This window comes from Ahaetulla prasina, chromosome 3 (assembly GCF_028640845.1).
Source record: "Ahaetulla prasina isolate Xishuangbanna chromosome 3, ASM2864084v1, whole genome shotgun sequence".
Lineage (NCBI taxonomy): Eukaryota > Metazoa > Chordata > Lepidosauria > Squamata > Colubridae > Ahaetulla > Ahaetulla prasina.
This window is the reverse complement of record NC_080541.1, coordinates 33,848,214-33,863,787: the sequence shown is the minus strand read 5'-3', so window position 1 is coordinate 33,863,787 and position 15,574 is coordinate 33,848,214. Positions and strand designations below refer to the sequence as shown.

At 38.0% G+C, this 15,574-nt stretch overlaps 1 protein-coding gene across 1 annotated transcript in view; it reads right to left on the bottom strand.

Moving 5' to 3' along the window:
- The window catches only part of CDH17 (cadherin 17), a 39,282-nt gene extending 24,751 nt beyond the window's left edge, over positions 1 to 14,531 (bottom strand). The window contains exons 1-3 of the mRNA XM_058176890.1: positions 14,369 to 14,531; positions 3,735 to 3,836; positions 3,407 to 3,544 (exon numbers count right to left, since the gene is read on the bottom strand). Of these exons, the coding sequence (XP_058032873.1) occupies positions 3,407 to 3,544; positions 3,735 to 3,836; positions 14,369 to 14,419 (291 nt within the window). The 5' untranslated portion in view covers positions 14,420 to 14,531. The remainder of the gene's footprint in view (positions 1 to 3,406; positions 3,545 to 3,734; positions 3,837 to 14,368) is intronic.
- Positions 14,532 to 15,574: the final 1,043 nt, after the last annotated feature.

Here is a 15,574-nt window from a genome sequence, read left to right as displayed (position 1 = left end):
GCTCACATGATTGTTCCTCAGCCTTGGAGATTTTAATTCTGGGACTGCAACTCTCAGAATTCCCTAGCCAATATGGGGAATAATTAGCTAGTGATGGTTTTGATGTAGTATATCATCTGGTATATACAGTATTTATGAAAGAGTGGATGTGAATGATCCTTCAAAACATAGGCTCTGCTTCTACATAGGTAGAAACAGAATAAATATATAGGTTCATGGGGGTTTGGGAATAAAATCAGCACAAACCAGAACATTGATTTGTGAAAGATTCCTTGTGACAGGAAAATGTATATAAGAAATAACCTCAAGGAAATTATTGCTAAAGTTTTCACACAACATTTTTATAAAATTGTTAAATTAAATTGAAGACGTAATAATGGATTTTATTTTTTGGGTGAAAACTGGAGAATAACAGGAAAGAAACCAAATCAAAACAACATAATAGATCACAATACTGTATCACTGTTCTGAAAACGTGTTGATCAGGATTAAGACGCTTAAGCATTGAAATGGCTGAATTAAAGAAAATAAAGCAGTTGTAATAACATGTACCAGTCCATAGCCCAGGGAAGGAATGACAGGAAACCACAGATAGGGTGCAATAGGTTGCTAAATAAAGTATGTTTCTTTCTAAATGTACTTGGTGAACAATGACATTGTAGCTACTTCTGCTTTTCATTTACAACTGTATTGCCTTCTTGTTTAATCAACTAAAGCAAGGGTCTCCAACCTTAGTAACTTTAAGGTTTGTGAACTTCAACTCCCAGAGTTCCTCAGCCAGAAACTCCGCCGCCTTAGACATGACCTGAGTTTAACTCATAGAATCATCTATTACAATGTCCTTCCTGTTGAAGACTACTTCAGCTTCAACTGCAACAATACACGAGCACACAATAGATTTAAACTTAATGTTAACCACTCCAATCTTGATTGCAGAAAATATGACTTCAGTAACAGAGTTGTTAATACTTGGAACACACTACCTGACTCTGGTCTCTTCCCAAAATCTCCAAAGCTTTACCCAAAAACTGTCTACTATTGACCTCACCCCATTCCTAAGAGGTCTGTAAGGGGCGTGCATAAGAGCACAAGCGTGCCTACCGTTCCTGTCCTATTGTTTCCTTTCATTATATCCAATTAATATAGTTATTACATATTTATGCTTATATATATGCTTATATATTGTATAGTAATTTCATGCTTATGCTTATATATACTGTTGTGACAAAATAAATAAATAAATAAATAATATTAAATAAATAAATAAATAAAAAGTGTGACTCAGAGAGAATTGAACTCTGACTCTATGTTCATGCCGGTCCAAATCTAGTATTCCTGCTTAACAAACTAAGGCTAGATTTATGGGGACATGCTAATTAGCATGTCCCCATAATACTAATCTATGTTGCTTTAACCTACACTCTTACCCACAGTTGGGTACCTGAATTATCATTTATTGGGTCAAATACTTACTTACTATTTGGCCCATCAGAGATATTGACTATACCTGGTTTATTTTGGCCATGTCATGCATGCAAATTCATTCGAGCGGGAGAAGTCAATGATCCTAGGAATGGTTAATGGAACAAGAAGAAGGGGCAAGCAAAGAACATACTGTCTTGATAACATCAAAACTGATACAAAGATGAACATCCAACATCTGAAAGAAGCTGTACTTGACAGGGTAGCACGGAGAGCACTTGTCTATAAAGTCATCAAGAGTCAGATATGACCAAATGGTTAAAACAACAACATGTGGCCCCTCACCAATATAAGCCACTCCTTGCTTCCTGAGTACAACAGATAACATCATCATCCTCTTCCCACTCCCAGCCCACTGAAAATGCACAACATGCCCACATTTCAGTACAACATTGCAGTTTTTTGACCTAGAAAAGCACTGGTAGACTAGTTAAGCCCACGCTTACATTCCCTGCACAAATGGGAAGAGGAAAAGAAGGAGAATGGCCAATCAGCTTTTGCAAGACCTATAGATTTGGACTGTGACCTCATGATTAATCCATTGTAATGCAGATTGAAATTTCTGAAGTGAGTTTAAGAAACAGGTGGGGACAACACAGGAGACAAAAGCAATATAGGTAGTCTCTCACTTATGAAAAGCAAGATGGCTAGTCTCACACTTGTTACAATTCATTTTCAAAATTTCTCATCTGTTTATTCCTAGTCTTCTCTGCTTCTCTCTTGTCAAGGCTAAAACTATGGTAATCAACAGGCTAAGAAAGCAGGATTTGTGAAATGGGTAATGAACCTCCATTGAGCAAACTGCTCTCCCATTGTAACTGCTCTCCCATTGTTATAAATAGCTTTTGTTTTCTACACCAGTGTTTCTCAGCTTCAACCACTTAAAAATATGTGGACTTCAACTCCCAGCATGGCTAGGGAATTTTGATAGTTGACGTCCATGCAACTTAAAAGTTGTTGATACTGATTCACAGGGGAAGGAAATAACCACAGAAAGGGTTGATTCGAGGAAGAGTAAGAATTTTTTTTGGAGAAGAAAAGACCCGTATGGGAAAAAGAGAAATAGGTAAGGGAAGTGAATAAAAGTGGAATTACAGTTTTGCAGAAATTAGAGGGATGGTGGAGAGCATTCCATTTATTTTATTTTTGCAAATGTAGTTGATGTTATTTGCCTCTCAATCATTATTGAGTCTGTTGGCAATAAATTGGACAGAGTATCCCAAACCATTTTATGTGGTTCAAGCCCTCCAGAATTTGCTATTGAATATGCTACTTTCAATGGCAAACCACTAAATTAAGTGATATTAAGTTCTTTCTCTATAAATAGAGGTAGGAATAATAACATTTAACATACCTATTTTACTGGGGGGTGTACCCCAAACCCTCAAAATACCCCAAGGATGACCAAAGTTTGCAATCTTGTTTTTTACAATATAATTACTATAGTGTTGTTATATGCTCTGCCTGAAAGCCCAAAGAAGGATTTAAAATTGTCAGTTTCCTACACTAATACCCACTCTTACTATGGACACAAGGAGTAATATTACTTTGCATTTTTATATGGTTCATGATCTTTGATAAAGGATCAGGTTTAGGTTCTGAGATGTTAAAATGTTATACATGAATGACGACTTTTATTTTAATTGTATTTCTCTTTCCAATTGTAGCATATTGTGCTACATTTTTCTGTTCTTACTATTTTTGTTTTATTTAATACGTTGGTCATCATGTCCTGTACTACCAGATTAAACCTAGAATAAATGATCAATCCATCCATCCATTCTTCTGTAGAAACGTAAGCATTGGACTAGAAGAAACTTACCAGTTTTGTTTTGCTTTTAATTATTATTAATTTCATCTTAGAAGCCTTCACTCAACCTTTTGGGGGGAAATAACAGAACACTTAACTTCATTTTTGGTTTACCTGTAATCTGTATTGTGTTTTGTGTTCCCAGTCTAGAGGCCCCTTGACAATCAGGATTCCATCTTTTGGTGTGACCTCTATGAGGTCATCTGTTTCACCGATCAACCTCATACTGTAGGTAGCAGGTTGAAATGTAAACTGGTATGAAGAAAAAGAAGAAATTCAGAATTCCATTTTTTCTTATGTAAATCAAATTCCCCCCTTCCCCCCCCTTTTTTTGTTCTCCTCATTCTGTTTTAAAAGGGCAGCATGACTTATTTCCTCTTTGTACACCTTCAGTCATTTTTCAGATCTGTTCCAAAGAAAGAGAAGAGTCAGTGGACATTACCCTGAACAAATACTGTGGTCCCACTTTACCCTCTTCAACATAAAAAACTGTGTCCGGCAAAGGCCCAATTGATTGTACATTATCTTCAAGAAGGTAAGCAACCTGCAAGGACAAGAAATGACAGAGTTTACTCATATTTCCCATATTAATTGTTTACAAGGAGGTATGATGTAGTTGCCAAAGCAGGTTCATTCTTTGAAAGTATAATAGAGGGAATAGCAGTACTTTCTTAAGAATGGGGAATACATTTTCTTTCCAGAAGATTTATTAGATAACAGACAAGAGTGTTTAGCATTTTACATTTATACTGAACACAACGAATCCTGGCAGATGTTTCTAAAAATCAAAATAATCAAGAAACTCTAAAATATTTTCAGTCAAATTCCTGAAGCTGAGGAGGTAAAACCAAATTCAAAATATAAGTTTGACTTTAACTTTGAAGCTTTAATAGTGAAATTGCAAAAATATAGTTTGATAATGTTTGAGTACATTATCTGCAAATAGATCATCTGTATTTCAATTATTGAGGGTTGTATAAGGGGGTTTCTTTAGCCCTAAATCAGTACATGTGTGTGTGTGTGTGTGTGTACACACATACACACATCTACACATATATGTATGTATATACGTGTATGTATACACACACACTCATTTCAACATTATATTGCCTTATTTCAAAAACAGTAATAAATCTTGATTCCTGCAAGATCTAATTAAGAATGGAAACATTAAAAAAAAAAACCACTGACATCTCCTAACTCTACTTTTGTTGCTTAAATCTTAATCTATGTTTTATTCTGGATATATTGCTATCAGTTTCTCACAAAATAATTTTGGTTATTATGAATAAGAGCTATTATGCAGACACTTCCCCTTGAATAATACAGTTCTACAGATCTTCTTTTCTCACAGAATCATTTATCTTCCTGAAGCTCAGTCACCCAAGCTTTAGTCGTCTCCCATTTGGATTATTGCAATGTGCTATACATGGAGCTTCCCTTGAAGACCATCTGGAAGCTGCACCTGATCCAGAATGTAGTGCAGAATCCACATTCAGTTTTATGTGCCACATGATTCACCCAAGTAACCCAAGTAACACCCAAGTAACACCACTGCTGAATGAACTACACTGGTTTCCAGGTATAATTCAATGTGCTGGTTATCACTGTAAAGCGCTACATGGGAAAGGGCCAGGTTACCTGCAGGATTGCCTCTTCATGAAGGCCTCTGCTCTTCTAACTAGGTTAGATAGGTACATACTTCCCAGATCGCCTCCCTGTTGTGTTTTGATGGGACCTTGGGGGGTATGCCTTCTCAAAGCCAGACCTTTGGAACAGCCTCCCACTAAAGATGAGAAGATTCCTACCTTGTTAGCCACAGATGACTATGAAGACCTAGCTCTTTCCTCTAGCCTTGGGCTGGGACGAGGCAGTTGAACAGTGAAGATGTTGGTATGTTTTAATTATGTTATATGGATTTTGTAAGCCACCTAGATAAATAACCTTTATTCTCATTTTTTTCTATGGGCACTCTGGCACACATTAAAAATGAAAATCTGTTGCCTGCTCTCAAAAGTGCACACATACATAACACACACACATATCCTATATACATATATATGTATATACTCAGAGGTGGGATTCAGCCAGCTTGGACCAGTTCAGGCAAACTGATTGTTAAAATTCTGCCCAGTTCAGCAAACTGGCCAATCCCACCACTGGCTGGCCCCACCCCTGCCCATTTTTTGGCCATTTTTGGCTGGTTTTTTTGGCTGGTTTTCAGGCCATTTTTCAGGCCATTTTCCAGGCTCTTTTGGGGCTCTTTTTCATGCTTTTTCGATATCCACCCAGCCAGAGAACCAGTTGTTAAATTATTTAAATCCCACCACTGTATATACCTACACTCTAACACCGTGATGGTGAACCTATGACACACAGGAGCCATATCTGTGGGCACATGAGCATTGCCCTAGCTCAGCTCCAGTGTGCATGCGCACACCGGCCAGCTAATTTTCGGGCCTTCCTGGCCTACCAGAAGTCGGGAAACAGGCTGTTTCCGGTCTCTGGAGGGCCTCCGAGGAGGTGGGGAAAGCTGTTTTCACCCTCCCCAGGCTCCTAGAAAGCCTCTGGAGCCTGGGAAGAGTGAAAAACCAGCCTTCTGGTCCCACCAGAAGTCAGAAAATGGGCTGTTTCTGGTCTCTGGAGGGCCTCTGGAGGGTGAGGAAAGCCGTTTTTGCCCTCCCCAGGAGCCAAGAAAGCCTCTGGAGCCCGGGGAGGGTGAAAAACAAGCCTACTGGGCACATCATGTTATTGTGTGCCAAAAGCAGGGGAACACGGGGGTGTGTGTGTTTCACACGTACATGTGCGGGGGCAGGGTGCATTGAATGGTGGGTGTGGGCATGCACGCTTGTGACCCCCCCGTGCTCCCCCCGCTTTTGGCACACAATGGCAAAAAGGTTAGCCATCACTGCTCTAACATATAAATATTAATCACTTTATCCATCTTGAATATGTAGTGGAAACAGGAAGCTTGAGAGTTCACAAAGTTGATACTGTATGGAACAAAACTATGGCTGAGTCTGGATGTTCTGCTTTGGATACCACAAAACCTCCTCCCAGAAGGTAACAAGGAAAACAGGTCATGATGAGGATGTGTAGCGTCCCAGACAATCCTGCGGACCTTGCTCAAACATTGCTTATATGCATAGATAGAAGGAAGTGAACTAACAATAATCTTTACTGCCATCCTCACCACTCTCTGCACTGCCTTCCTGTCCAAAGCAGTAATATTTCCAAACCCAGACAGTAATGCAATATGACAGAATGCTGTCAATTGTCCCGCTATAGAAAGTGGCAAGGACAGAGGGAGGAAGATGTACTTTTCTCATGTGACACAGAAAATGCAGGTATTGTTGTGCCTGCTTCACCACTGTCTTGCTGTTGAGTGACCAAGCCAGCCTATTCGCAACAATACACAAGCAAATAATAGATACAAAATCAAGGTAAGCCGTTCCAAACTCAATTGCAGAAAATATGACTTCAATAACAGAGTGGCCAATGCCTGGAATGCACTACCTGACTCTGGTTTCTTCCCCAAACCCCCTAAACTTTAACCTTAAACTGTCTACTGTTGACCTCACTCCATTCCTAACAGGTCTGTAAGGGGCATGCATAAGTGCATCAGCCTGCCTACCGTCCCTGTCCTAATATTCCTTTTTACTCTTACTCTTTTCATGTATTCAAATTATGTTTATACTTTTACCTGTTATCTTATATATGCTTGACATATTAGCTGCACACCCAGAAATTTGATGTTGCTAACTACCTCCACAGATGAATCATTTATACGCAGAGGAGTATGGCTGTGCCTGCCTTTTCTGAAATTGACAATGATCTCTTTATTACACCAGTTCACCAAAACCTCTACCTCCTTGCAGTAAGCACCCTCATTGTCACCCAGTGTCATTGTATGAGATTAATGGCCACATAAGTCCTATAAATATATAAGTACATGATCTTGATCCACAGTTTTTATTCCCATATAGTATTCTGGGTTTGAATCAGATTAAAATTCCAGATTCATGCATAATTTAGAGCTTCTTCTTACTTAAACCTATCTACAACACAGACATGTCCTGCCAACATCTTTTTTCCCCCCTTTTGGGCCATGCTCCCATGACATCACCTTCAATTTGTCCCTAGTCCATGACTAAGACAGACTTTAGCTGTACTAATGTCTTTAGTGTTTAGCTGTACCAATGTAAACAATACTTCCCCCTTTATTATGGCACCTTTTGTCAATACATTTCTTTGTTCTTCTAGAGCTTCTCTCTTTAGTGTGGAAGTGTAGAAGTTGCCCTTTGAACAGGCAGTACTATATTGCATACCATTCTGAGAACCACACCTAGAAAGGGACATTAGAAACGCTGGAACAAGATTTCTGCTATCTGGATGACAAATGATTAAAGGATCTGGATATGAGATTATAACTGCCAGTATCTACAATATTGTTCCACGCAAGAGGGGAGAGGCATCTTCTCTACTAAAACTGAGAGTAGGACAAAGACTAAATGGTTGAAATTCAGGAGATTCAGACTAACTCTTAGGAGGAATGTCTTGATTAAGAGCTGTGAGCAGTGGGGAGAGCCTGACAAGAATAGTAGTGGAATGTCTGTCTATAGACGTTTTCAACCAGAGGCGGACAGCCTCTTATAGGTTGGTTTAGTGCAGTGGTCTCCAATCCTTCCGGCTCTGTGGACCAACAGTGGCAGTGGTGGGGCAGGAGGGGAGGAGATGGTTTCCCATATGCAACCTAATCCTATGCATACGCAAAAGGAACTCAATGGCCTCAATGTCCTGCCAATCCATATTTTCTGTAATTCCATGATTTAGAAAGCTTCTGCATTGTAGACTCTGAAAGTGTTAAACGCCTACTGGAAGTCTATTAGTATGGAAGAAATGAAACAATGGTCTGCATTTTTTCTTCCCTTTCATAACCAGTTTTAAGACATTCCATTCCTCTGAATCTAATGAAAAGAAAAACATATTTCTCATCTTCTGTCCCCATTTATTCATATCCATTTTCTGTATTCATAATCATGTTAATACTTATAACTGTTATCTTATACATGCTTGACAAACATACATACATACATACATAATCTGATAAATAAAACCTGAGTCCAAAAAAGGAACGGGATACAGAAAGCATCTCAGAATTGAAGTTCTTGTATTCTTGGCTTTAGTTTTCTATCTAGATTACCTCAAAGAGCTGACATCTTCTTTGCTTCTACACTCCAATTTCCCATGTTTTCAATGTTCAGTTACATTTCAGTGTACCTTGAAGTGATTCTTTATTTCTGCTTTGGAAGGAAGCTATTGCTTGATTTCATGAAGAAAGGATCTCAGCGCAGGCAGAGCCTTGGATTACCCCACTTCCTATTTCCCTCCATATAGATGCAATTCCATTAAGAGCTACGTGTTGAGTGTGATTGGTCAGTCAGTTCAATCCATCCAGTGGTGATTCTGTATAACCCCCATTTTTCTATTTTATCAAGTAGTAGGTTGTAGTTTACTTTATCAAATGCCTTGATAAAGTCCAAGTAAATTATATCCACAGCATTTCAATAATCCACTAATTTTTCCATATAGTCAAAGAATGCACTAAGATTTGTCTAGCATGAACTGTTTTTGACAACCCTATGTTGATTTCTGGTTATGACTTTGTTTGCCTCTAGGTGTTCGCAAATTCGTTGCTTGATTATCTTTTTCAGAATCTTGCAGGTATTGATGTCATACTGATAGGCCTGTAGTTTTCCTGGATCCATTCCCCCCCCCTTTTTTTTTTTAAAAAAAGATGGGAACCTCATCAGCCCTTTTCCAGTCATTTGGTAGTTTCCAATGCTCCAGGATCTTTGAAAGTTATGGTTCAGTGGTTCTGAGATCATGCCTGCCTGTTTCTTTAGAACCTTGGGATATAATCCATCTGGTCTTGGTGATTTGAATTCTAGATTGGATAGGTGTTCTCTTACTATTTTCTAGCATATTTTGACTTGCATTCCTAATCTGCATTTTACAGTATTTTATTTGATAGGTTGGACTGGTTTTTTTTCTTTTTATGTAAAGACAGATGCAAAAAAATGAATTAAGCAGTTCTGTTTTCTTCCTGTTTCCTATCTAGTCAGTGGTCATTGCCTCCTCCAACTTTACTTATATACTTACTTACTTACTTACTTTGTTTGTATGTTTGTTTATTACAAGTTGATCACTGGAAAGATAAAAACTAGCATTTACTGATAAAACAGTGTTTCTTTTAACATGGAACATGTGGAATTGACAAGTGCTCTGGCACTTTCCTCTTCTAGCCCTCATAGGAAAAATGATAAAATGGTGGTATTTTCTTTTTGCTAACCAATCCAAGAGGGGTGAAAAAAAGGAGCTGAAATCCAGAATTCTTAAAGCAGTTTCATTTTCACGCAATTTACACACAAGAAATGAGTAGCTGAAGGCTGTAGTGCAGGGGGTAAAAAACCCCTTTGTTGTACTTTATGGGGACATATAATTCATTTAGAAAGATCAAAGTCTTCAACGTATTGCAAAGATCAAAGATTAAATTATATATCATGTTGACCCTTCCTAGTCTGTTGAAATAGCTTTATGTGAGCTATAAAATATGAATCATAATGTAACATATGAATAATAAAGGGCGATTCCTTCTGGTTTGTTCCTGTGATCAATTTATGGAAAACTGGCTAAACAAGAGCTCTTCAAAAAAGAGTTTGAACATCTGCCGCACTTTTGATTCAAAGTACTTGAACTATAACACCAATTCCTATATAGTATCTGATGTTAGAGTGAAATTAGCCATCATGACACAGACATTCACATCACGTGTCCAAGGCAAAAGCTCAGTATTAAAAAATTGAAAGTAATCTTCATCTATAAGATACAGGAAGTGGGTGCACAATTTTATTATCTGGTGGGGGGACAGGTTAACTATGCTTTTTGTCAGGGTTTTTAAACTGTATGCCACAAAACCTTAGGGCTCTTTGAGAACTTGCTATGGTCTTCCAAAACAGGGATCTCCAACCTTGGCAACTTTAAAACTTGTAGACTTCAACTCCCAGAATTCCTCAGAGGAATTTCTCAGAGTTGAAATCCACAAGTCTTAAAGTTGCCAAGGTTGGAGACCCCCTGTTCCAAAAGGTTAAAGGCAAAAAAATGTTCACTTTTCTAGAGTCAACTTTCTATTATTAGAGCTTTTTGCCTTCTGAATCAAGGCTCCGGGATTTTTTTTTAAATTAACACATTCTGTAGGCTGAAGTTGTTGAAAAATCCTGCTCTGTGCAAATTAGGGAGTTCATATTTATCTCTTGAGAAAAAGACAATGCTTGAAATATATTTCTCTTGACATACCAGCCTCCTAAAACAGGGGTCTCCAACCTTGGCAACTTTAAGCCTGGAGGACTTCAACTCCCAGAATTTGCTGGCTGGGAAATTCTGGGAGTTGAAGTCCAGCAGGCTTAAAGTTGCCAAGGTTGGAGACCCCTGCTTTAAGCAATACCATTGGTTTATGTGGAACCCACACTCAAAGCATGGTATATACTACCCATCCTTCTTGCAGATATAATAGATTTCTGTGGATACAGAAAACTGAAGCCTTTTTTTTTGATAGTACAGTGTACATGTCCTTATGCTATTCTATTTTGGGGTCAACAATGTTATGCAAAACCCAGAGTGGTTTAACAAATAGTAATCCATTTATTATTAAGAAGAATGAGATGATAAATGAAAAAAGCCTGAAGCTAATTTATGCCAACAGTATACCTCTATTATTTTCTGTTCTTTCAACCATCCTTTCTCTTTCTCTAAGTATATATATATATATATATATATAGGTCTTTGGTTGTTCGGGTTTTCTCCCGTGTAAAATTGGAAGTGTCTTGGCGACGTTTCGACGAAGTCTCATTCGTCATCTTCAGGCTTCAGCTTCGTGCTTCTGGGAGCATTCTGGGAGATGACGAATGAGACTTCGTCGAAACGTCGCCAAGACACTTCCAATTTTACGTGGGAGAAAACCCGAATAACCAAAGATCTACATACAAACACCAGCGAAAACCTCAGAAAACATATATATATATATATATATATATATATATTTATTTGTTTTCTGAGGTTTTCATGTTTATATAGGTCTTTGGTTGTTCGGGTTTTCTCCATGTAAAATTGGAAGTGTCTTGGTGATGTTTCGACGAAGTCTCATTCGTCATCTTCAGGCTTCAGCTTCGTGACAACCAAAGACCTATATAACAACCAAAGACCTATATATATATATATATATATATATAGGTCTTTGGTTGTTGGGTTTTCTCCGCGTAAAATTGGAAGTGTCTTGGCGACGCTTCGACGAAGTCTCATTCGTCATCTTCAGGCTTCAGCTTCGTGCTTCTGGGAGCATTGCACGAAGCTGAAGCCTGAAGATGACGAATGAGACTTCGTCGAAACGTCGCCAAGACACTTCCAATTTTACGCGGGAGAAAACCCGAATAACCAAAGATCTATATACAAACACCCGCGAAAACCTCAGAAAACAAATACACACACACACACACACACACACACACATATATATCTGCAAACATCGAGAATCTTCAAATCTGTTCATGATATTTTCCATTTGACATGCAGAAAATACTATTTTGGCTTCCTTCAAATTTCAACCATAGTAACATGTACACAATGAAACCTAAGTAACCTTGGGGGCAGAGCATTTTGTTACTTTCAAAGAGCTGGGAGTCTCAGAAATAAGAATCAGGACTCCTACCAAGTAGAGAAGAAACAGAACTCATTCTGCTTTCTTAGACAGGCTAACCTGTCCAATCTAACTCTCTGTGCTTTACCCAGGCAGTCTGAAAGCTTGACCTATTGCAACAATTATTAAATCTTCAAGAAGTTAAACATGTCAGGCAAAACTACTGTCCCTGATGACTGCTATTAAACCTAACATAATGGAACCTAAATGTTTAGAAACATCATTCCTCTAATTACCTATTCCTAAGAGAGAACTTGATTTGTTTGCTTGTTTGTTTATGTATCATATTTATAGAGCTGCCCATCTCACATAGTGACTCCGGTAGCATATATAGTAAACCCATCAAAGTACTTTAAAAGCCAACAGCTAATTTAAATATTAAAAAACAAAACAAAAAGAAAAAATGACAAGAAAAACATTCAAAAGAGTGCATTGAATTAATTATCATATGGCCCTCTAGTACACTTCACCCTACATTGAATTTCCAATCTGGTTGACAGAACCATGTTTTAAGGGCCTTTCCAAAGGCCAAAATAGGGTTGGGCGCCATCCTCATGATATTGATATTCCAAGGGTGGCAGCCACAGCAGAAAAGTCTTTCCTTCTAAATCCCATCTGACAAAACCCCCTGGCTGACAGGACTCACAACATGCCTCTCCTGCTGGACCTGCTGGATGACATTTACAGTCATACAGGTGCTGTACAGCTGCAAACATTTCAAAAAGGATTAAATGGGTGTTTAATGTGATCCAATGTCTATCAGTGTGACAACAGAGACTCCTAGCGTGCCTGCCAAACTCCTGTCTCACCATACTTAAAACAAAATCCAGTTCTTTGACTTTTCATCAGAAATTGGCATAGTAAAAAAGCAAAGCGATACACCTTAGGATGATTTTTATTTCCAAGATTGTCTCTGGGCCCCACATTAACTCCATAGATTTTCTTAGTAAATTAAAATGGGGGGGGGTCTAGAGCCCAATGATTTGTCTCAGCTACTACTTGCCAGAAAAAACAGGAGAAATTCAAGTTGATGATGAGAACTATCCCTACCAGTTGTTTTCTGATAAAAGGAGTTTTTGATTGACTCCACCCTCCATGACAACCATTTTTGCAAAAATCCCCATAATATGTTCACAGACCTCCAAGGTTACTCATCAACCCTCAAAAGTTTGGGGACTCCTATCTGTATTCCTAAGATTCACAAGATCCGTTAAGTGATATATTCCAAAGTAGCAAACTATCATACCCAACCCAGTTGGCCATTCACTAGAGTGACTTAATTACTCCAATTAGTAGGAGCCACTTGGGGTGGTTGTCTAGGAATGTTTCCAACTTCTAAAAAAGCAAAACATTTGCCCATCTCTGGCAAAGATAAAACATTTTGAATGAATATAATTTAAATAGAAATGTATCCGGCTTCTCAGCATAATGGACAGTCTCTGAGCAGATGACCTCTCTTTGCCCTGCCTGCTTTCCAGTTTTTGAAGGTCAATGATACATTTCTCTCCTTTCTTATGATTCTTTATTTTAAAAGCACGACATGGACTGGGCAGCCCTTCAGATAAAAAGTTGAATTCCATAAAAAAAAGGACAAACAGAGATAATGTTTCCACAGCCATAAGTGGTACCTGCAATTTAGATACAGTCTAAATCAGGGGTCTCCAACCGTGGCAACTTTAAGCCTGGCGGACTTCAACTCCCAAGATTTCAGTCCACTTTGCTGGCTGGGGAATTCTAGGAGTTGAGGCTGCCACAGTTGGAGACCCCTGGTCTAAATGATAAACACATCTATCTCCCACCTGTTTTAAGAAAAGTGAAACCCGCATACAATAAATGAAAATTGGAAGTAAATGAAAACAACATTCAAAATTTGAATGCAGAATGTTTGAAATTTAATATGTCTTTTAAGTTATTGCTATTATTCAACTTGTAAATGCTGCTATTTATACACTATAACAAGAGAAATAGAATTTTACACATTAGAGAATATACGGTAAATCCTAACAAGAGATAGAGTTATGAGCTACTGTTCATGGATCAAAAAAACAGAAACAAAATTGCAATTGATTTGCCCACACAAATAAAACCAAAGAAATGCTAAAAGATTTCCCTCGGTTGGTAAGGTCAACAAGAGACAGTATCACCAGTTGCAATTGGGGGAAATTGAATAATTTGTCTGCCATAATTAGATTATGAACATTCTTTTAAAAAGCAAGCGATGTACTATTTTCCCTATCTCAATAACTGCCAATATAAAACAATTGTTTTCCAGTACATACAGAATCGGGTCTGTTAAAGGGAAATGAAAGCTTTTTGTCACTTACCTGATGAAGACTAAGGAGACACAGTAAATTAAGTCCATTTGGCTTAAACATCTTGATGAGGCTTCCTCTTTATATTCCTATTAATAGTTGAAACAAATTTCTGAGCAGTAATTCAAAACTGTGTTAAAATCTGATTCCAGCAAGTATGTTATTCACGTCTGCTTTCAAGTGTACCACCCTGGTTTCTTTGCTAGGCAGGAAACCTTTACAGGAATTTGTCTCTCTTTTGGTTTGTTTTTATTTTCAGCGTGAGATTTTTATTTTGAAATAAACACAGACAACAAAAAGGAAGTGAGAAGACACTTGAAAATACCATAAGATTATTACTAAAAGAGAAAAGGAAAGCCTTTTGCTTTACACAACCCTGAGCAAACAACCTGGTTAGACCCAAAGCTTCCGTTCGTGTGAGGAAGAAAGTGTCGTATACCTGAGAATTCTCCTTGTTCAAGAGACTCGAAGAGAATTTTGGACCCAAACAATAGTTTGTTCTTCCTCTAAAGATATAACATAGATACAAAATCTAATGGAAGGTAAGGGATGATTCTGTTTGAGACAAATAAGAAAAAAAATGAAAGGCAAGGGGGCAAAAACAGAGAAATATTTCTGGAAAAGGCAACGTAATCCAAAATGGTGGAAAGGGCGGGAACTACCGCATACCGTATAATGGTGTTATCACAAGTGCCACTATAGCTGCTCACTGTTAATTTTATGAAACTGCCGTTCCAATATGGGGGAAGAAGGTACTTACATTCAATCCACCTCACCTTTATGCTTTATACTCATCTTCTTCATTTATTGTCAAGTTTTCCAGTCAACCTACCACTGACCTACTAGTAGCAATATGAAATTTAACTCATACATTAAAAATGAACATGATCTCAGATAAGTTAATCAAAAGTAAAACAAATATCTAGCAAAATACACTTGACAACAATATACACTGGAGGCTGATAGAACAATCAAACAGGTATCAGGTACTATGTAAAATCTATGAAAGTTGGTAAAAAGATTATGTCTTACCTGGGGAATAAAAATTTCAAATTGTTTTAAAATAACACCTGCTTGACTTCACCTCTCAGTTATCCTGGTAGTTTCTCAGGCCAACTGGATATTTTTATGTGTAATCAAACATTAACTTTCTACAATGACAACCCCTGATCTTTAACATCAGGGTGTGGTTTACAACAGCAGCCATAGCAATAAAAT